Source organism: Grampus griseus (genome assembly GCF_964374135.1).
Source record: "Grampus griseus genome assembly, chromosome: 2".
Classification (NCBI taxonomy): Eukaryota; Metazoa; Chordata; class Mammalia; order Artiodactyla; family Delphinidae; genus Grampus; species Grampus griseus.
In genome coordinates this window covers 27,258,702-27,281,513 of record NC_139018.1, presented here as the reverse complement: position 1 = coordinate 27,281,513, position 22,812 = coordinate 27,258,702, and the positions used below count along the sequence as shown (strand labels likewise).

Sequence of the window (22,812 nt, the reverse complement as noted above, 5' to 3'; positions counted from 1 at the left end):
AAGGCAATATCTAAATAAGTCAGAGACACAAAACCCAGTGTATTAATCAGGACTTTTCTAGTTGCAAGTAATAGGAAACCTAAATTCAAACTGCCTTAGGTAAGATATAATTTCTGTAATATAGAAATTATATTATATTATATAAATTATAATATAGTTTCCTATAACTAAAAACTCCAGAGGTAGGGATGATGTCAGGCATGTCTGGATTCAGGAACGCAGACAACGACATCTGAACTTGATCTGTCTTCCCCTCTGTTGCTGGGCTATACTCTTCTCTACTCTTCTTTGCATTAGCTTCACTCTCAGTAGACCCTTTCCACGTGGTAGCTTCAGGCATTTTCAGGTCCAGCTTCTGTCCGCTTCTCTTCCTAGCAGATCCACAAAATTCCTAGTGTCATCAGACTCACTTGAACATATGGCAATCTCTGAGGCAGCCCATTGGCCAGGGCTGGATGTATTAATTGGGACTTCTTTAGTTGCAAGCAATAGGAAACCTAAATTTAAACTGCCTTAGGCTGGGTCACTCATCCGTCTCTAAGAGCCAGTGGTAGATCAGCTCCAACCAGCAAGGCAGGGAGAAGCAGACCAATGTTAACATAAATGGGCCAATTTATGGTCTCTCTCTCCAGCCACTTCCAGGGGCAATAACTACGTAGAGGGGCCTAGTAGAGGGCAATGTGGCTGTAGGTCTTGAAGCTGTGTTTACATAGCATTTTATATAAAGTTAAAAAGCATCCATATCAAATAATGGAGGAGACCTAATGGACATTATAGGGAGATTGAAGGGGCTAAAGATCTCCAGGTTACCCCTCGGTGCACCCCCTGTAGTATATTTAATTTGTGAGTGAAGCAAAGGCCCAGTCAGCCTGCCGGTGGCCTAACCACGTCCAAAGGCAGCCCTGGAAAGGATTGCTCTAACCACGCACACTAATTATCCGTCCCTACACATAGACCAGTGTAGTTTTTCCAAAGTTCCAGACGAAGACGCATAAAGTAACATTGCCCCCATTCAGTGTTTTCTTCCATATAAACGTCCAAACCTCAGGCTCATGGGGAAACACTGTAAGGCGGTTTCACAGCACCCAGGTTTGATGTTTCTGCCGTAGTAGAGGTGTAGTTGGCCTTTCTGGGGCTGAGAGTCATGTTCTTCCACAAGACTGTCAAATTACTACTCATTTCCTACTGTACCTTCTCTTAGGACCTCACTTTCTTTTTATTTGCTAACTTCAATGCTTCACGGGAGAGAGCTGACAGTGAAGGTGAAAATGGTCAGTCGATGTCATTGGGACCTGCTCTGTCTTTCCCTCCATAAGACCAGTACTCTGATGCAGAAAGATTTCCCTGCACTGGGAATAAGAAAAGGAGCTCACTGTCCTCAAATTGAAGAGACCTGCTCACTGGGCTCTGCTCACTTGCTTCCATCGGTCTCAAGGCTGGTTGTTTCTTTCTCTCTGAGCATCTGCACTCCAAGAAGGCATGAACTTTTTCTTTCACTTCCTTTCTTCTATGGGTGATGATCTGACATCACTCTGAGAAGGAGGCTGAAGGTCACTGAATATAAACACTGTCACTCCTCGCTGGCTGAGGCAGAAAGGCAGGGGGTTGGCTGAGCAACCAGGGGGTCTGGAGGAAGGAGATGCAAACCGGAATGCCAAGGTCTCAGGTGCCACACGTGTGCTTGAGGGCTTGGTGTCTCTGTGCCTTTACATACTGAAGGCACCGTGGAGGACGCATTTCCTCTGGAGTCACCCTTAACCATCTGCCACTCTTAGGAGGATGAAAGGTAGGAGTTCAGTTGGCAATGGAAGTTGTAAAGGGAAAGAAGGCCATTCGGGGTGGGCTGAGGGCGGCGGCTGCTCACACGGGTGTCCGCCCGCGCGTCCGTGAGCGGAAAGGAGAAGCCTGCTGGAGTGTGATAAAAAGCCCAGGGGTCAAACTGTGCAAGCCATGGGGAAAGGGAAAGGGGTGGGGGGCTCAGGCTGCAGTCCAAGGAGGGCAGGTCTCTTGCAGTGAACCACCCCAGGGCTGAAGGGCGGCTGTGGTGGCCAGGTGGGCTAGTAGGCGGGGGTAGAGGCACCCAAACGCCTTGATCCTCTGCCCATCCTTCTGCCCAGAAAAACGAAACAGGCTTGCGAGATCACTTCCTCACTCAGTGCTTAAGTGTCCAAGGATGAAAATGTGTTGAAATCCTCTCTCTCTCTCTCTCTCTCTCTCTCGGTTTGGGAAAAAAGAGCTAAGGACTGAGGAAGATGGTTCAACACAGGCTACGTCTGCTTCCAGGGCCTTTTGACTTGTCCGGCCGCCACCTTCTCATTGCTTTCGGCCCGAGCTGTGTCTCGGGGTGGAAGCCGGGCGGCTGTGCGCTGGGGATGCTCTTACATAACCGCCCGCCGCGTCCTGCTTCCTCGCGCGCTCCTGCACCGCCGGCTGGGAGAGCCGGGGGCCGCGATGGAGTCAGGGCCGCTGCTGCGGGGCCGGGGCCGTCCCCGCGGGGAGCGGACCGCGAGGAGCCGCGGGAGGAGGGCGCGAAATGCGGCGGGGGAGGTGAAGGTCAGTGGGTGTGAAGCGCCGGATCCACACCCCCCTCCTCCCCTGTCCCCTCCTTCCCTTCCTCTCCGTCCCCCTCTGACGTCTGGAGCTGGCAGCTCGGCCGGTTCCGCATTCCCGACCCCTCCCCGCCGCCCAGGGGCCGCTATATAGCCGGGGCTGATGCAACCCGTCCCGCCGCCCGCCACAGCCTGCGGGAGGGACGCTCGGCGGCCGCGACGGGGGGGCGCTGGCGGCGGCGGACGCTGCAGCGGCGGCGGGGCTGGCGCCGCGGCGGCTCCCGGGTCGGGACGGGCCTGGGCACCGGGCGGAGCTCCGCGGCCGGGCGGCAGCGGCGCTGAGCGGGCACGGCGCCTGCAGCCGGGTCCCGGTCCCGGGGGCGCAGCCTCCGCCCTCGGCTTCTGCTCGGTGGGTGCGAGGGCACGCGCTGGGGGCGCCGGGCCGGGCTGGGTGGGGCGCGCTGGCCGCGGGCACCTGGGACTGCCGCCCCCGCGCGGGCGGAGAGCGCCGGGCCCGAAACCCGAGCCCCGCGGGGAGGCTCCCGCAGCTCCGGGACCTCGCGCTGCCCCGGAGGGGGACGCTGCAGTCCGGGCCCCTCCCGCCAAGGGTCCGAGAGCCGGTGGCTTCCCTTTGGTTCCCACCCTGGGACGGGAGGCTCCGTCCGCTCCCGGGGCAGCCGAGGCTCTCTCTCCGTCTCCCTCCCGTGCTCTCCTCCCCCGTCCGTTTGCAGGGAGGTGCTCTCCTTGCGCGGCGGGGAAGGCGGGTGAGTGGGGGAGAAAACTGCCCGGGGAGATGAGCCGCGGGGTGGAGATGGAGGGTGAAAGGCCAGGGAAGTGCAGGGTACTGGTGGTGGAGGGATGACAGGGACCTGCTGGCAAGTCTTGCCCGCCCCAACCTCGTCGCAGGGAGGAAGCACGGCCCCCTGAGGACCTGGAGGAAGGCACTGAGAAGGGCTGGGGCTCTCCATACAATGAAGAGGGCTTCTCTCAGGGCCATTGCTCCGGGATTCCCCTTCTGGGAGGGGGTCTCGGGGTGGCTGGGTCCCCTTTGGTCTCCCCCAGCTCCCAAGCCAGGTTACATAAGGAGGCCAGCCGGCTCCTCTAGGTAACGAGCCCAGACGGCTGTCTTCTGCCCCCCCCCCCCAACCAAAAGGAGCCTGAGCGGCTGTGGACCCCTGACCCTGCGGTTGCAGACCCGGTTTTGCCTGGGTCAGTGGTGGGGTAGGGGGGACAGGGAGGCCTCCGCACCTCTGCAGGGATGGATGGGCCATCCCTGCGGCTGGAGATGGAGAGGCTGGTAAAAGAGGAGCTCAACTGACCCCACGGGTCAGCTCCCGTAGCAAAATTGCCTGACCCTTGCACTGGGCCTCTCCCCCCCACCTCCCCCCCATCCAGGGCATTGGGCTGTGGCTGACCACATGTGCTCAGGGCAGCTGGGCTCAGGTCTGCCTCTCTAAAAAGGGCTTGCAGACTGTGTGGGTGTGTGTTCCCAGGTTCAAATCTTCGTGGACTCCTCAGGGTCTTAGTTTGAGGAACTGTGAGAAACTGAAGCTTTGAACCATGCTTGGATGCCTGCTTGTCCTTTAAGGCCTTGCAGTGAACTGTGTTCACATGTTATCTCCCTTCCCCCCAACCTCCCTTCCCTGAGGGTTTTTTAAAACACCTCCCACTGTTTTCATCTTTCCAGCCAATCTGGCTGCAGTTTGGATGGACGCCTTATCTTCCCTTGCAGGTTTCTAGGGGAGAGTTTAACTAGGTATCAGGTGTGAGCATGGCTCTGATTTTATATAAACCTGACGACCAGGGAAGAGAAGCAAGATCTATTCTCGTGCCTCTGGCTGGTTAAGGTTTTGCCTTGTTTAAAACAGGGAGGACGGATTTCTCAAAGACTCTTCTGTTTCCCTTCTACTTTGGCTTCGGTTCAGAGTTGCAGGCAGCTCCAGAATTTTCCTGAAGAGCTGGGCGCTGTGAGATCTGAAGGGCAGCTGGAAGGCATGGATGTGGAGGCTTCTGACTTTTCTCCTGGGTGGGCTGCAGCCACCTCCAAGGAGATGTGTTGATAACTGGTAACAGTGTCCCCTAAGGAAGAATCTGGACAAGGATCTCTCCACTCACTCGCCACCTGGCTTTTGCAGCTACCACCTGTTTGCAGGATGTGTGGGCATCTTTTCCAACCTGCAGAAAACTCGGCAGAAGGCTGAGAAGGGCTAGGCTCTCCAGGCCTTGTTTGTCATGGGGCTGCTGGTGTTGCGACTGTCCCTCGCACAAGTGTCTCTGTTTCCAGCTCTGTTCTGGAAGAAAGGGGCCAGTGCAGACTCTAGGTTGGCCTGCTCTGTATTCATTCAGCCCCAGCTCAACTTGAGCGATCAGAGCCAGGGCTGAGGGCAAGCTACATTCTTTTCTGCTTTCTGCTGCAGGATGCAGTTTGCTTTTTTTCCATGTGAATGAATTATGTTAGAAACCGAAATGGGAGGAAGAGAAAAATAGAGTGAGTGTATATGGGTATGTGTGTGTGCATACCCTATATAGGCAGGGGGAGAGCAGCGGGCACATTATTTTTCCATTTTCCTTTAATTAAGGCTCTGTGGAGGTGTGTTTGAAAACAGAGGGTCTCCTATGCCTTTGAGGAGGGTGAGAACACTGTTTTGGCTGCGTCCTGGGCCATATGCAGTGTATGGTGGCCAATGAAACTGGGCCTGGCTCAATCTGTTGCTTGTCTTGGCAGTCGGTTCTGTGGCTTGTGTTACCAGCTCTGGAACTTACAGGCTGCCAAGCTCCGTGTGCCTGTGTGTGTGTGCACATACGTGTGTGCGCACGCTTGCTCTTGTGCGTGGGTGTATGGTTTGGCCTCCCAAAGCGCAGCGGAGACAAACGCGTTAGCGACCCCCGGTTGGAATTTTCAGCCTGTGTTTCTTCACACTAATCGCTGCGGGGGGCCCGGCCAGAGCCCACCATTCTGGGTTTTTTTCAGTCTGTTTTCTTGCTGCAGCCCTTGGGATTCCATTCGTGGAGCTCCATTTCCAAAGCTTTAACTGGCCAATGGCGTATTTTTTAAAAAGGGCCAAAGGATCGGTCACATTCTGTGTGTGTGTCTGTATTATGTATGAGGCTATGAACTCCTGGCACCAAGGAACAGAGATGGGGTGGGGTGGGAAGAGAGTCTAGAAGTCTGGCCTGCCAGCAGTTCTTTCCCAGCGTATTCTCGCTGCTCAGGATAAGGATCCTGGCAGAAATGACTTGCTGTGTTTTTATTGAGCACCTACATTAGGCAGGGGAGAACGCTGTGTTTACAGGCAGGGCTTGTCAAAAGCATTTCCCTGGGCTCCAGGGAAGAACATTTCTTGGGGAGAGGTTCCAGTTTCTTCTATGGCTGGGATGGCTATGCAGGGATCAGGCTGCGTCAGTGGCTTCTCCTGACACCCACCACATCGCATTCTCTTATGAAGATCTGAGGAGTGACTCCTTCTAAGCAGTGCAGGGTTACAGTGGATTGAAGGACACAGGAGATGCTGGCGCTCTGCTTCTGGAGGCGGGCGTGGAAAACCAGCCAGCTGGGAGTGCCCTGTTGCCAGTGATCTGTGCAGTTGTCTTCTGGCCTGTGAGATGGAGGAGGACTTAGGAGAAACTGAGGCAGAGGGCAGGTGCTGGGTCTCATTTCTGCACCTTTGTACCCAGCCCTGATCTGCCACCTGTTGTTTCTCTTCTGCAATAACTGCGTGGATGCAGGATGGTCCTGCCTCCTTGAGATTTAGAGTTGGAAAGTGGGAGAGCAGAGAATTCTCTGGGCTGGATCTTCAGAGAATCCTCCAGGGATCCTCCTCATGGCCATAGGAACGGGAGACCGGTGTTAGATGGGAACTGGGAACTGTGCAGAAGGGACCTTGAGGGGTCATCAAGCACTAGTGTTGCTCCAGGAAGGAAGGCCCTTGAAGCTACGCTGACTTCACACTCACCAAGTGCAGGTGCTGCTCCAGGTGCTTTCCAAGTATTAACGAATTTAATCTTCTTTTTAGCCTTACAGGGCAAATAATGTTATTAGTCCCATTTTGCAGCTGAGGAAAGTGAGGCACAGAGAGTCTCGGGAACTTGCCCAAGGTCACACAGCTAGTAGGGGCAGAGCTAGGATTCACACCCAGATGATCTGGCTCTGGAGTTTCCACTTTAACCTGCCTCACTCTCCTGCCTGCAGAGCTGAGCCAGCCATCGGAGATGGTCTTTTGCTGCTTGCCCTTTTCTCCATCTCGGAGCTTTCACCATCCTTTTGCTCCCTGCCTCCTGGATCTCCTTGTCTTTTGGAAGCTGGGTGACCTGCATCATTTCAGATTCCAGGAGAGAGGTCATCCCAGGTGATTCCTTAGCTCCAAGAACAGATTTGGTGTTTAATTCTCCAAGATTCATGATAGTTAGTACTATGCTCTGTGATGACTGGTCTGGCACCTTTCTGCCCTCTCTGCCCCCCGGCCCCTGCCATGGACTGCTGCCCTTCATATCTTTCTCCTGGGAATCTTCCCGGGTTCCAGCTCCCAAGACCTCCCACCCGTTGATTTCAGTTGCCAGTTACTTGCTCTTGACTTCCAACCCCACTAGTGCTCCTGGGGCCTGACCCTATGAACTCCCTTGCTCCTCGACCTGCCCTCACTCACCTCCACTTTCTTGTAGCACCAAACCTTGCAGCCTTAGGCTATCTGCACTCATTTGCACACCCATTCCTGCCTCCTGATGCCAGTCCAGGCCAGCTGTTTGCCTGGAGGGGAGCAAACCTTCTCAAAGAGACCCAGGGATTTTAGAGCCTTCCTTAAACTTTTTTTCCTATGGATGGACAGAAAGTTCATGATGCAGATCCTAACTTTCTCTTGATCTGTCTTTAAAAAAGAAAATCTATCTTTGCCATTCTAGATGAAGATGCCAATTAGTGGGCACTTTCTAATATGATTAGCCTTTTACGATTTTGACACGGCAAAGCAGGACTATTGTTTATGTATAGATACTCCCATTAGAGAATATGGTAACATCTTAGATTTACATACAGGAAACAAGAGAAGAAAATAAGGTGGAAAAACTTAAGTTTTTAAGTTATCTCTTCATTCTTTTGGCTGAAATGACTTCATCTTAATATCTCCCAACAGGGCCCATTTTCTGGACTTGAAGTGTTTTGTGACTTTTTTTTCTACTTGTACAAGGCGGCATCCCAAATCGTGTGCCTACAAGTCCCTGAGGAAGTCAGGCTAGAGAGAGACAGATATCAGATTTTTTCTTTAGATTCTTTTCCCTCGGATCCACCTGGTCCCTGTTTCTTTCAAGCTGCCTCTCAGGAAGCTGCATCAAACCACCCCGAATCTTAGACTCAGCAGCAGCTTAGGGTCCACTTGTGACTTCCAGAATGCTTTCTGTCTTATTCATGCCTTGCTTGTCAGTCTCATCTTTGATCTGTGCATTACCCAGTTTTTCTTCATTGGCTGTTTTCCAAGTTGTTCCTGGTCAGTGTCCTGAATTGCCAATCTTTTTTTGAATTTATTATTTATATTTATTTATTTATTTATTTTGAGGTACGCGGGCCTCTCACTGTTGTGGCCTCTCCCGTTGCGGAGCACAGGCTCCGGACGCGCAGGCTCAGCGGCCATGGCTCACGGGCCCAGCCGCTCCGCGGCATATGGGATCTTCCTGGACCGGGACACAAACCCGCGGTGGACTCTCAACCACTGCGCCACCAGGGAAGCCCTAAATTAATTTTTATACGGCAGGTTCTTATTAGTACCTATTTTATACATATTAGTGTATATATGTCAATCCCAATCTCCCAAATCATCCCACCACCACCCCCCTCCCTGCTTTCCCCCCTTGGTGTCCATTCGTTTGTTCTCTACATCTGTGTCTCTCTTTCTGCCTTGCAGACCGGTTCACCTGTACCATTTTTCTAGATTCCACATATATGCGTTAATATACGAAATTTTTCTCTTTCTGACTTTCTTCACTCTGTGTGACAGTCTCTAGGTCCATCCACGTCTCTACAAATGATCCAGTTTCATTCCTTTTTATGGCTGAGTAATATTCCATTGTATATATGTACCACATCTTCTTTATCCATTCGTCTGTTGTGGGCATTTAGGTTGCTTGCATGACCTGGCTATGGTAATAGTGCTGCAGTGAACATTGGGGTGCCAAAGTCTTTTTGGATTCTAGGCCTGTCTTTTGAAGCACAGGCACTATTTGCCGATATGGGTCTTCTGCCAGTGTATAGTGTTTGCTCTTTATTTATGCATCTCAGTTACTAATGGAGACATGGAGGGTGTTTATCTTCCTTATGTTGTGTGTACTTCTCTTTCTCCCACTAAATTGCTTCTGTATGGAACAACCAGTGTGGGAGATGATTTCACATCTTGTCATCTTTCCTCTGTCTTCCTTGAAGTGGGTAAATTCCTCCTGGCTGTTATTGGTTCCCTGCCACCCGCCCCCCCCCCCCCCGCCTTTTATAGATTCCTAAATCACATCAAATTGTTTTATTTTTCAAAGCACCCAAGTTGCCTTTCAGCCTTGGCTCATCAGTCAGCTCCTTCCAGTTAATGGGGATCCAGTTATGAAAGGCAGCTGCTTTAGCTCCTCCATCTTCGGCCCTCCACCCCCGGAGCCCTTTAGGATGACTTCTCGCTGGTGAATGTCAGCTGTTGTGGTTGTCTCCTAGGAATGGCATGTGTTAAGGACTTTGTGGTTTGTATCTGAGCAGTTAGGGGCACCCTTGAGAGGAGAGGCAGGAGAGGGGATTTTTTGCTTCTGCAGAGGAAAACCTGGTGCCTAATTCCCTGGGTGAGGCTCGTCAGTGGGACAGGTTCACAGGGGAGCAGGAATGGTAAGAATTCATGGGGCTGCAGCTCCCAGTGGGTTCTTGCTCTGGCAGGGGGGTTCTCACAGGAGCAGAGAATTCATTATATTTTGGGATCATTTGTTAGTGTCTCATTTATACCTTCTGTTTGAACATAAACAGAAGCTGCAAGCCGAGCCTATCATTCCCGGAACAGAGTGGGGTCTGGCTTCCATCTCCTGAGATGGCTCTGGCGGGGAAACATACAGAAGCCTCTGGAGGATTTTTTTGGGGTCTACCGTGGGAACGAATAATCTGGAGGTGGATAACAAGCATATAAACTTCCAGAGACACATCCTTACCCTACTCACTGAATTTTGCTCCGCCATGAATTTATCATTCGTTTCTTCGTTCATTCATTCATTTGTCAAGTGTTTGTTGATTATCCTTTCTGTGCCGGAAACGTGCATGCCTCACCCCTTGAAATCACCCCTCCACTCACTAAGTGGCCACATGGCACATTTTGCCACACATGGATGGGTCCTTACAGTATCGGGAGGTTCTGGGGCTTCTGACCGAGGAGGGGATTTTGCACTATATTTTTGCTTTGCTCCATACCTGAGGTGTGATGCCTCTCTCCCCTGGTAGGGCTTTGTGTCCAGATGAAACACCAGGCATAGGACATTTTCAAGCTTCCCATCTCCTGTCCATTTTGACTAGCTCAGTTAAACATCCTTCCTGGGGTTGCCGACTCCTTGTAGCATCAGTTCAGGTCTAGAAGGGGGAGTTTTGTAGGTTTTTTTCCCCTCTTCTGAGGAAAAGGTATGAGTTTCCTTTGTCAGTTTGGCTCAGGTAGCCTGAAATCGCCCCCCTCCGCTCCCCACCCCCACCCCCCACCGCCTGCCAAACATCCACATGGCTGGGTCCAGGCATCATTTCGCCACAGCGGAGTGAGTCCTTACACTGACCCCTTTCTTATTCTCCCTGGAGGAGTTCCAGGGAGACAAGTAGCTCATCCACCATGCCCCAGAGCAGCCTCCTGGCGTGGCAGCCTGCAGCCCTCTCTGCATTGCAGGCCTGGCTCCAGAGGGTGGAGGGAGTGACTTTCTCACTGAAAGTGGTCTGACGGACATCACATCTTCTCTGTCTTGCCAAATGCACCCCTTTCTATGGGAAGAGAGAGTGAAGATAGAAAGATAGGTCAAAGCTTCTCCCCCAGGATTTCCAAGACAGATGAAGTTTTAATTTTATAGCCCTGTGCAGCGAGGCGGGAAGGGGGAGAAATGATTTTTTTTTTTTTTTAATTTTTGACTGCGTTGGTCTTCATTGCCGCACGCGGGCTTTCTCTAGTTGCGGCGAGCGGGGGCTACTCTTCATTGCTGTGCGCGTGCTTCTCACTGTGGTGGCTTCTCTTGTTGTGGAGCACAGGCTCTAGGCTCACGGGCTTCAGTAGTTGCAGCACGTGAACTCAATAGTTGTGGCACACGGGCTTAGTAGTTGTGGGTCACGGGCTCTAGAGCACAAGCTCAGTAGCTGTGGCGCACGGGCTTAGCTGCTCCGCGGCATGTGGGATCTTCCCGGACCAGGGCTCGAACTCGTGTCTCCTGCATTGGCAGGTGGATTCTTAACCACTGCGCCACCAGGGAAGCCCGAGAAATGATTTTTTTTTTCCTTAGGGTTAGAATCCAGAGGCAGTTTTGTACTGAAATGCTACTTACAAGGCTGTTTAGAAGCCAGCACTGTGCACAACTGACCTCTAGTGTTCTCAGTGCCGCTTGGCTCCTAGTAGGTGGTTGACAATTGGATGGACGGATGGATGGATGGATAGGTAGGAGCCCTGTAAGTGGCCAGAAAGTCTGGCTTTATTAGCAGACAAGCTTTCTTCCCTGCCATCTGTGCCTTGAAGGGATAGTTTCTTACCCATGAGCTTCCCCCAGTGAAAAGAAGGAAAAAGAATTCCCTTAGTGTTGACCTGTCTACTTTATGTCTTTCTTTCATGCCTGAATCTGCCTTCCTTTGCAAACCTTCTGGGTCTGGTGGAGCTAGAATATGTGTTTGCTTTGAAAGTGAAGAGCCCGTGGAGGACTTTTCTCGTACTGGGCTCCACTGGGGAAGCACATGCTAATTAATTCCATCTCCCGTGCCGCAGTCTCTTCCTCATAGATGCCAGCTGCACACACTCACACACACATTCACTGTTAACTTAGATCTGCTTCATCTCGTATTCAGGGTGTCTTAACAAGTATGCGGAATGGGATGTGTGATTTGAGGGGAAGCACCATGACAGCCCCAAAATAGCTCCCTCTTAAACAGGTGCAAAGGTGCTTGATGCCTCCATTCTGATCCATTCTCTTCGCAGGCAGCGTGTTGCAGTCTAAATCCAGCTCCTCCAGTTTTAACTGTGTACAGTCTGGAGCGAGTTCTTTTTTCTAAGCCTTGGCTTCTTCCTCCGTGTCATGGTCTCTGACCCAGTCTCATGGGACTGATGGAAGGATTACCGCAGTGCCCAGCCCATGGCAAATGCTGAATCAGTGTGGCCTGTGATTGGGTTAAGCATTGCCTAAGTGCCAACAATAACCTTGGTGTGAATTAACTGATCAAGTTTCCCTCAATAACAGAATGGACTTAAGGGCAGGAAGAGCACCTTAAGGTGGGGAAGGGGTTTAGGGGGACATTGGTGAAAGAAAGGGTGGGGTCCTGGTGAGACACAGGGACTTAAACCCCTCATGGAACCTCTCACCCGGCTGACAGTGCCTGTCCTGCTCTTCTCCTGTCCACTCCAGGCTGGACTGCCGCTCCTCCTGCTATGATGCCTGGGCAGATCCCAGACCCTTCCATGACTGCGGGCTCTCTGCCAGGGCTCGGCCCCCTAACCGGACTCCCCAGCTCGGCTCTGACTGCAGAGGAGCTGAAATACGCCGACATCCGCAACATTGGGGCCATGATTGCCCCTTTGCACTTCCTGGAGGTGAAACTGGGCAAGAGGCCCCAACCCGTGAAGAGTGAGGTGAGCGAGCCTTGTTCCCCCAGGGCAGGATCCTGGGGGGAGGGTAGGACGCCTGGATTAGTGTACTAGGTCTAGCCCTAAACTCACCGTGTGACCTAAGCCTTGCCGTTTAACATGGGGTCTGAGGACCAGTAGCATGCACGTCAGTAACATCTTGAGGTTGTTAGACGTGCAGGATCTCAGGCCCCACCCCAGACTGTCGGAATCCGAATCTGCGGTTTAACAAGCTCCCCTGGGGTACTCAGGGCCGTGTTAGCGTTTGAGAGGCACTGGGCTAGGGCAGGATGCCCAACCTGTCTCTGGTTCTTTGAGGGGCAAGGGAAGAGTGATTAATAATAAAAGTATTGAGTAATAACATTTGGCCATGTCTCTGGGGTGCTGGGGGTGGGGTCAGGGGAGATAATGGGAATGTGCACATGCTTTGAAAAGTATATAAGGCAATGCCAATATTGGGTTAGCTTTAACAATTATTATCATTAGTCACATCATTGTCTCTATTGCTCTTGGCCCCAGGCTGGAGCTGAAAGCAGGAACTTGGAGGAGGGGTGGTGTGGGCTACCTTCCCAAGCGGCTGCCAGAGCTGGACTTGGCCTCAGTTGCCCGGCACCATCTGCCTTAGCTGGTGTTTGCAGAGGACCCACACGTGGAGCACGCCCTCCCCGGGTCCCTTGGAGCTGCAGTGCTCGTGAGCCGTACTTGTAGAAGAGTAGCTTTTCCCTGGGGCCCGGGGAGAAGCAGAAGTCCCCAGCGTGGGTGAGCATCAGTGCTGGGCACGCCCCCGGTCACTTCCCCAGGGCTGGTGATTTGTCCAAAGGCCTGCCCCAGTGAGGTCCCCAGCAGGGCCATTTCTTCAGAGGCCAGACAGAGTAGCTGCCTGCCCGGAAGGGAGAAGGAGCCGGTGGTGGGAGCTGGAGAGCTGGAGAGGCGGCTGGGCCAGAGGCCTGGGGGGAGGCAGCCAAACGCAGGTGCTGGGCCGCCCTGCGGGGAGGGAGCATTCACAGACAGAGGTGCGCCCGGCTAGGGGCTCATCCTGTAGGATGGAGCTCACAGGGCTGGACGTCCCAGAAAGGGGGACTCTTAGTGGAGAAAGGTGTCTGGGTACCGGCAGGGGGGAGTTGGGTATTTTAATGCCATTCCTGCTCTGCCCTCCCTCTCCCCATAAGTACCATAAAAATTGCACAGAAGGGCTGCTGGGGAGCTCGGCCGGGGTGGCACACTGGCTGTTGGCGGGCCGGATGTGGCTCTCAGGTGTGTTTTGTTTGGCCTGCGCAGTGTTTTAAAAGAAGCTGGAACCAACATTTCACTTGAAAATTTGGATTTTAATCTTTGATTACAAAGCGGGAAGATGTGGCCACACCGTGCCCTCTTCTGGCTCGGCCAGGAGCGGGGGACCCGCTTCACTTCTTTGCTCTCTCCAGCCTCCCACAGGCCCGGCGCCTCCCTGTTCCTCTCGATTTTGCTTACGCTGTCAGTTTTGCTTTTGTTGCCGCCGGCTGCCTTCGTTTACCTTGGGCCGCGTGGCCCCTACTGTAGACATTTATGCTGGAGACACCTGGATTAGGTGCCCTGTAGATGCCCACTAAAGACGGTTGATTACAAGATGAGAGTTGACGGGTAATTATATTCTTCTGAATTGATTTTGTCAATGAGCGTGCTGTGGATAGCACTTCCTGGCTTAGTTAGTGCTCTGTGTTCTTTATGGAGAGCCCTTATCTTTGGTCTTGTGCTATTTTGCCTTCCCAGGCCCAGAACTTGAAAGCATTCATTTCTGGGTCATTCCATAGTATTTAAAACTAGTAGCTGAGCAGGGGCACTGAGGCTGTGGGGTTGATGAGGGGCGGGTGCTTTGGTCTCTGAGATCTGCCTGGAGGCAGGGGCTGAGTTACCACCTCCCCACTCCGCAAAAGGCACCGGAGGAGCTTTCTTTCTTTCTTTCTTCCTTTCTTCCTTTCTTTCTTTCTTTTTTTTTGAAAAGGCCTTTATTTGGATTGGGTATTTTTACATTACACAGCCTCCCCCAAATTGGTGACATATGCCCTGTACCTGACAGTGACGTGCCGTCCTCCCAAACACACACCATCCAGGCTGTGAAAATAACAAGCCATTTTTAGGGCATATTTGCATGTCCCCTCCCTCGCTGTCAGACTGCAGCGTAGTGGGTGCTGGCATCGAGTAAGGTCAGCCCTGCACTGGGAACCGACCTCCGATGTTCTGGGTCAGACCCAAGATGGGTGGGGGTTCATTCTGAGAGCAACTGAAAGATAAAGGGGGTTGGGAGAGAAACTTGCAGCTGGAGAACCTTATGTCCCGAAGATTTATTTGCATACGGCACACTGCCTTTGGTGGATTTTCACACTGGCATTTTGGACTAGTAAAACTTTCTTGAATAATAATAAGATACAAGCTCACATTTATTAAACATTTAATATGTAGCAGGCCCTGTGCTAAGGGCTCAACATGTAGAGTCTTGTGTATTCCTTACCTGATCCTGGTGATCTGGTTCTCCCCATTTTAAGGAAGAGGAATTCCCTGGTGGTCCAGTGGTTAGGACTCAGCTCTTTCACTGCCATGGCCCGGGTTCAATCCCTGGTCAGGGAACTGAGATCCCGCAAGCCACGCGGGACGGCCAAAAATAATAATAATAAAATTAAAAAATTGAAAAATAAATAAAAAAATAAAGAAGAGGAATTTGAGGTCCAGGGAGGAGGAGGTCAAGTCACTCGGGGTCGCACGGCTGGAAGGTGGCAGAGCTGGGCCCCGCGTGGGCGAGACGGTGCTGCTGGGATAGCGGTGTGCACCAGGCACAGTGCTGGGTGCTCTCTGTGCAGCATCTTGTTGAACTCGCATGAGAACCCTTTTGAGGTCATTATTATTGCTGTTGTTATTGTTATGTCCACATTGTGGATGCAGTCAACAAGCCTTGGGGACATCCAAGGTCACGCAGCTGCGAAACGAGGCCAGGCAGTCTGACTTTTCAGCCAAAGCTTAAACCTTATGCTATGCTGCCTCCTGTGCTCTCTGCCAGACTTCCAGGCCTCTAATCAGTACTCTATTGGGCTGGGGAAGCCGGATGAACCTGGCCCCAGAATCCTCCATCATTTTGATGACACGCCCAGATTAACGCTGAGCCCGTCAGTTCTGCAGCCGTATCATCTCCCAGGCCCCCGGAGAGAGGACGGGCCGAGCTGCTGTGCAGGCAGCTCTGTCCCAGCTGGCTCTTGGACTGTCCGCCTTATGGAGGCCAGCAGCCTCTTGGGCCATGTCCAAATACATGAAGCAGTTGGGTAAAAGAAAATCAGAGGAATTAAGTTAAAGGACGCATTTTGTAAATGATGAAATGCTTTGTGCTGATGTTTTTATTGGCTTGGCCAAAAAGTTCGTTCGGGTTTTTCCGTAGGATGTTACGAAAAACCTGAACGAACTTTTTGGCCAACCCAATATTATAGGGTTGTCACATCACGTTAAACTATTTTTGTGGAGGTGCTTCCCCGCAGTCCATTTGTCCAACAGATACATGCTAAGCACCTACCATGTGCCAAGCACCGGGCCAGACACTGGGAACTGAACCATAAGCAAAGTCGACAAAGTCCACCTTCTCTTGGACTATGTACTGGAGTGGGGATATCCAAAAATAAGCAAATTCATATACAATATAAAAGGCCAGGTAGTGGTCAGTGTCGTGAAGAAAAGCTAAGAAAACCAAGTGGATGGGAAGTGGCCAGACTGCTCGTTGTGAGGGTTGGCTAGGGAATCTGGGCATGTTATATTGGGATTTTTAGAGCCGATGCTTCTCTCTCTCTCTTTGTTCTTCTTTCCTTTTCAAGACAGCTTTGCTCTCTGGCTTTCTCCAGAGCTTTCCTTCCTTCCTCCACTTATTGTTCTGCAGCCCCTTAAGCTGGAGTCCTCCACCAAGCACTCTCTGTTGTTCTGGAGATCTCGGCCCTTCCTGGGTGGGTCATCTCCGAGTGGGCTGCAGTGGCCATGCCCTGCCTCTGGGCCTGGAATGCATTTCCAGTAGTGGCGGAGGGAGGCCAGAAGCCCCGCCCTTGTGTGTGTGCACGTGCACGTGCGCGTGCAAGCACGCATACACACACGCAGAGCAAGCAATGACCTAACAACCTGCTGGATGGGACCCCTCACCCTCTGTGTCACTCTGCAGTGCTCTAGAGGGGACTCAAGTTCAAGAGAGTCTGGATGACCTTTTAAGAAAGAGATTGCAAACTGTCATTCCACGGGCAGGAGTCAGCCTACAGATGAATCTTGTTTGGCCCTCACAGTGTGGGTTTTTTTTTTTTCTTCTTCTTTTTTTTTATTGAATGAGTTGCTATATTTAAAAGCCAGGAAATGTGGACTTTTTGGCTTCTTTAAAAAACCCAGAATATCTGGGCACTCTAGACCCACACCCTTACATGCAACGAGAAGCTGGAGCTGAGCTCACTGTATTGGCATGTGGTCCTCATTTCTCCGCAGTCCCCACCACCTCCTGTTGCCTTTCCCAGCCCGTTTCACAATGCCTATTGTCACCAGCCGGCTTTTGAGTTTGTGTCCTGTGCTTAGGTCCCAAGGATGGGGACTACATCTTCCATTCCTTTTTACTTCCACCAGTCGGTGGACAGTGCCTGGCCTGTAGACTGTTTAACACATGCTTGTTGGTTTGAACATTAATTAGCTGTGTCAACTTGGCAAGTCACTTACACTTTCCATCCCTTGGTTTCTATATCTCCCAATTCTCACCTCCAAGCATTTGTCCCTTTCTTTTTCCATTTCTGAACATAAGCGACCTCAGGCCAAAGACAAGAGGACACAATGAAAATCAAACCAACCATTCCCAAACTTGGTTGATCATCAAAACCACTTGGCAAACTTCTTATGAATCCAGATTTCCAGACCCAACCTTGGGCCCATGAACTCAGAATCTCAGAGGGCAGAGTCCAGGGAATCTGTGTTTTTAGTAGGCCCAGAGAGTACTTGGCTACATTTGGGAACCTGACTTTATCTGTTTGTACTTCTTGTTCTCTTCTGATCCCTATCAGGGAGGCTTCTGAGGGTGTCCCCTTGAGGAATCAGTGTGTGCATTCCATCGTGGATTCTGTCTCTCCAGCACATCCTGCATGTAGCGACAAGATCCTTCTCCTCTCCTCTTGAGAACAGGAGAGGAGACTTAGCTGTTCGTGGATTTCACATTGGCCATCTCCCAACTTCTCCAGGGGCCCTAGAGAACATTTAGAAGGCTTTTGCCTTTGGAAGAAGTGGGACTTCGAATCCATGAACTACAGTGTGGTCTTGGAAGGTGTGCTCACCCTAGGAGTTTGCTCACCAAAAAGACCAAAATGTTCATCCATGTTTAGCCTGAGCATAAAGTTTCCCCAAACCAGCTGATGTGCTGGGTAAATGTTGGCATAAGCATGCTTATGTTTTTAGTGATTTAAAACATAAAGGCAGCCCACTGACATTTTTTTAGCAAGCCTTGCATAATTGGTTTTTAATTTGTGGCTCTTTGGAATAGCATTGGCCTTCTTCCCTCTGACTCAGACGCTTTTTCTGTCTCATACTTGCTTGGCAGAGAGATCCAATCTGTCCCTTCTTGGAATAGAGTCTCCCGACTCATCTTTGAAATCCTAAATTTCCACTTTAGTTCCGTCACTTTGTTAGCACATTTTCCAAAGCTGTTAGCTTTTTTTTTTTTTATCTTTAATCATGTAATTTGAGGGCAAACGAGTGATAGCTAAAGGCAACCATGCGTGTGTTTAACTCTGGTCCCTGTGGTATTGAGTCTTATTTGATACCATACCCTGAGCATTCACGAGGGTTCCAAATCTCTTATTTAACATCACAGGTTGGTCACACCCGCTGTTGTCCTAGCACTGGGTCCCTTGGAGAGGTGGTCGTAGGGACATGGCTGGATCTGTATGTTCTTAGCAGAAATCAGACACTTCTGAAAAGTTCAAGGAGTCCCATGCTGCCTTCTTAGATCTCTGTTTTAAGATGGGGATAATGATAGCACCTACCTTCTAGTGCTGCTGTGATAATTAAGTGAACTAATGCAGGTAAAGAAGGGCTTTACGTATGCCTGGCACTTAATAAGATACACAACAAATGTAAGACATGATTGTGATTACTTTTCATATGTGTGGATCAGGCAAGTTAGTGGTTTTTTTTTTTTTGCGGTACGCGGGCCTCTCACTGTTGTGGCCTCTCCCGTTGCGGAGCACAGGCTCCGGACGCGCAGGCTCAGCGGCCATGGCTCACGGGCCTAGCCGCTCTGCGGCATGTGGGATCCTCCCGGACCGGGGCGCGAACCGCGTCCCCTGCATCGGCAGGCGGACTCCCAACCACTGCGCCACCATGGAAGCCCAGGCAAGTTAGTTTTTATAATTGATTCAAAAACTGTTCCTTGGGCTTTCATTTGCTTGAGGTATTTTGCCCTTGGATGTGGTGGGTGGCCTGAGTGTTTGGAGGTGTCCAGGTGTCGTGGGAGTGGGGCACCGTCCTGGCTTTCTAACCAGACGGGCTGCTTCTTGGGCCTGGGAAGAGCTCTAGGCTTGGATTCAAGCTTCTGGGTTCAAAATCCAGCTCCATCTCCCACTCTCTGTATGGCCTTGGACAAGTCAGCTGGTCTTTTTTGAGCACAGTTTCCTCATTTGCAAAAGGGGGAAACTGATGCTCGTAGAATTTCCTTGTGAAGTTTACTGTGTGTGAAGATAACCTCGACTACAGTGCATTACGCCTGTAGATCACCTTTACTAGGGACTGAGTCCACTTGCAGTGAATCACACTACAAATTCTGACAGCACTTGTCTTTCCAATGTCTTGTACCCGTGACCTGGGCTTCAGGGAGGCAGGCGGACCTTCCTGTTTCTGTTTATGTATTGATAGTTTAGATGCAGCCACAGTTGTAGTTACCATCACCAACTGTGAATGAAAAGGCCCTTCAGCCCTGTGATTTCCACTAAGCTGCCCTGTGTGACCCCTTATCTTGTTTCCTGTGGTGTCAAGAATTCTCATGAATCCTTAGTTTTTTTAGCAGCCCTATGAAGTGGCCTCTTCTATCAATGCTGGTCATCTTACGTTGGTGTCCCCAGACCCACTGGTAATATGGACTCAGAGTTGGGAAACTGCGTCCCCTCCCGGGTCCTTCTCTGGCTGAACAACTCTGGAGCCAGCCAAATCTCTTTCCCTTCAACTGTGCCCAAAAGACATAAGACAACTTCACTTGAGCTTGGAGCTCGGAGACCTAGAAGGACACTGGGGCAGATTCGGGTAGGCTGCAGAGATCCCTGGAGTGAGGTCGATGGGTCACCTCTGGGTTTAGCGACCCCGTGAGCCCGCACATGTCCTGCCCTCTGTGGGGCTCGTTGACTGTGCTCTGCTTTTTGGCCGCAGGGTCCCCCTTTACTGAGTACACTGCCTGTGCCTGTCTTGGGTGGCAAGCTCCTCCACGGCTTGCTTCCGTGGCCCTCCTCCCTGCCTCTACCACGAGCCACCACCAGTACAGAACCGTGGCTCTTTGGAAGCCATGTGGCCAGGCAGGACTGCTGATCGGAACAGTCTGGCTCTGGAGGTTACTAGACATTTGAGCTTCAGCTTCCTCTCTTAACTCCAAACATATACAAAAATTAGCTCAAGTTGGATCAAAGACCTACTGTAAGAGCTAAAACCACAAAATTCTTGGAAGAAAAAGCCACAAATATTTGTGACCTTGGATCAGATATGACACCAAAAGCACAAGCAACAAAAAATAAATTGGGCATCCTCAAAATTAAAAACTGTTGTGCTTCAAAGGACAAAAAGTGAAAAGACAATCCCCAGAATGAGAATTTTCTCAAATTATAGATCTGATAAAGGACTTGTATCTAGAATATATAAAGAACTATTACAACTCTAATAAAAAGACAAATAGCCCAATTAAAAAGTGGGCAGAGTATCTTAATGCACGTTTCTCCAAAGAAGTATAAGCACATAAAAAGATGCTCAACGTCATTAGCTATAAAAGAAATGCAAGTCAAAACCACGGTGAGATACCACTTCACATCCACTAGGATGGCTATAACAAAAAGGACAGATAATAACAAGTATCAGTAAAGGATGTAAAGAAGTTGTAATCCTCATAGACTGCTGTTGGGAATGTAAAATGGTGCAGACACTATGGAAAACAATCGGGCAGTTCCTCAAAAGGCTAAACATAGCGTTACCATATGACCCAGCAATTCCACTCCTAGGTATATATGACCAAGAGAAATTAAAACATATGTCCACACAGAAAGTTCTTCAGGAATGTTCATAATATCTCAAAAGTGGAAACAACCCAAATGTCCCTCAGTTGATGAATGGATAAATAAAACGTGCTATATCCATACAATGGAATATCATTTGGCCATAAAAGGGAATAAAGTACATGCTACAACATGGTGAACCTTGAAAACATTAAGTGAAAGAAGCAAGTCATGGGACTTCCCTGGTGGCGCAGTGGTTAAGAATCCACCTGCCAATTCAGGGGACATGGGTTCAAGCCCTGGTCTGGGAAGATCCCACATGCCACGGAGCAGCCAAGCCCCTGCGCCACAACTGCTGAGCCTGTGCTCTAGAGCCCATGACCCACAACTGCTGAGCTCACACGCCACAACTGCTGAAGCCCGCACGCCTAGAGCCCGTGCTCCGCAGCAAGAGAAGCCACCGCGATGAGAAGCCTGCGCACCGCAACGAAGAGTAGCCCCTGCTCGCCACAACTAGAGAAAGCCTGCATGCAGCAACGAAGACCCAACGCAGCCAAAAAAAAAGAAAGAAGCCAGTCACAAAAGACCACATATTGTATGATTCCATTGATATGAAATGTCCAGAATAGGCAAATCTATAGAGACAAGAAGGAGAACCAGTCTCCTGGTGCCCAGGGCTGAGGGAGATGGGAGGAGTCAGGGGTGATGGCTAAAGGGTATGGCGTTTCTTTGGGGGGGGTGGGGGGTGATGAAAATGCTCTAGAATTGATTGTGGTGATGGTTGCACGACTTTGTGAATATACTTAAAGCTGTTGAATTTGTATAGTTTTAGTTGGTGAATTGTACAGTATGTGTGAATTTTATCTCAATAAAGCTATTGTAAAAATGGGCAAGAATAATATCTACCTCACCCAGGTACAGGGAGGATTAAAAGTGATAATGTATGTAAATCACCCAGCATGTATCGGTGCTCCAGAATTAGTAGCTGTGGTGATTAAAGCCCCCCTTTTAGGCTAACAGCAGTGAAAAAGTCAGGGTCTGGTTAGGGACATTCTTTCTCTCTTTCTCTTTTGTTGCTAGTGGCCATCCAGAAGCAATGGGAGCAGCCTGGCAGGGTTTTGTGTGGAACTTGGGAGGAAATATGGAATAATCTTGGTTACTCATTAGCATCCCCTGGAGAGTGTTTAAAAAATACTGACATTCAGCCCAGAGATTCTGGTTCAGTTGGTCTGGGTGGGGCGGGCTGGTGGTTCTAATCTGTAGCCATTGGTTGAGACCCGTGGTACCTTATAAACCAGCCCAGGTCTTTGAAGGAGTGAGGACGTTTGCCTTCAGGACGGAAGGATCACATGAGCAGTGCACTTTATGGTTTGACAACTGCTTTTGTAGAGATTATCTCCTTTGATCTGTTCAAAAGCCTTGTGAGGTAGGTGCTTTTAGTACCATTAGTTGTTAGGGAACCAGGGCTCGGAGAGATTAAGTAACTTGCCATGTTCTCATTTTTTAAATTTATTTTATTTTATTTTATTTATTTTATTTTTGGCTGCGTTCGGTCTTTGTTGCTGCGTGCGGACTTTAGAGAAAGTTGCGGCGAGTGGGGGCTACTCTTCGTTGCGGTGCGCAGGCTTCTCATTGCGGTGGCTTCTCTTGTTGTGGAGCACGGGCTCTAGGCGCGTGGGCTTCAGTAGTTGTGGCACATGGGCTCAGTAGTTGGGGCTCACGGGCTCTAAAGAGCAGGCTCAGTAGTTGTGACGCACAGGCTTAGTTGTTCCGCGGCACGTGGGATCCTTCCCGGACTAGGGCTCAAACCCATGTCCCCTGCACTGGCAGGTGGATGCTTAACCACTGCACCACCAGGGAAGCCTCCAGGGTCTCATTTTTAAGGCATAATTTTATCTAATCTGTTTTTTAGAAAAAGCAAGATCCACACCCATGCTCATACCTATTAGTTATCAAATCTAACACTTTGGAGAGCACTGCCAAGGTGACGTCTGGTGCCAGGTTAATCTGTTTTGCATAGATTTCAGAACAGAGCTCTTTCTGCTACTTCTCTTTACTGATGAGCATCCTGAAAGTGCAAGGCAAACTGAAAAAAACATTATTTACATATGTGTGTGTGTGTATATATGTATACACATATATACACATAAACACCGTTTGTAACTACTGATCTGTGTGTGCAGGGAAAACATAAGACAGGAATAATCTGGATCTTGAAGCTGTCAGAAACCTGCAAATGTCCCTCAT

The 22,812-nt window shown here is 50.5% G+C and overlaps 1 protein-coding gene across 2 annotated transcripts in view; it reads left to right on the top strand.

Moving 5' to 3' along the window:
* Positions 1–1,694: 1,694 nt before the first annotated feature.
* Positions 1,695–22,812, top strand: part of JDP2 (Jun dimerization protein 2) — a 41,774-nt gene continuing 20,656 nt past the window's right edge. The window contains exons 1-2 of one of the 2 annotated variants that reach the window (XM_082648126.1): positions 1,695–1,786; positions 12,129–12,352. In XM_082648126.1, the coding sequence (XP_082504252.1) occupies positions 1,780–1,786; positions 12,129–12,352 (231 nt within the window). In that variant the 5' untranslated portion in view covers positions 1,695–1,779. Of the gene's footprint in view, positions 1,787–2,743; positions 2,959–12,128; positions 12,353–22,812 lie in introns of those variants that run through there. The other variant, XM_082648127.1, reaches the window with a different exon arrangement.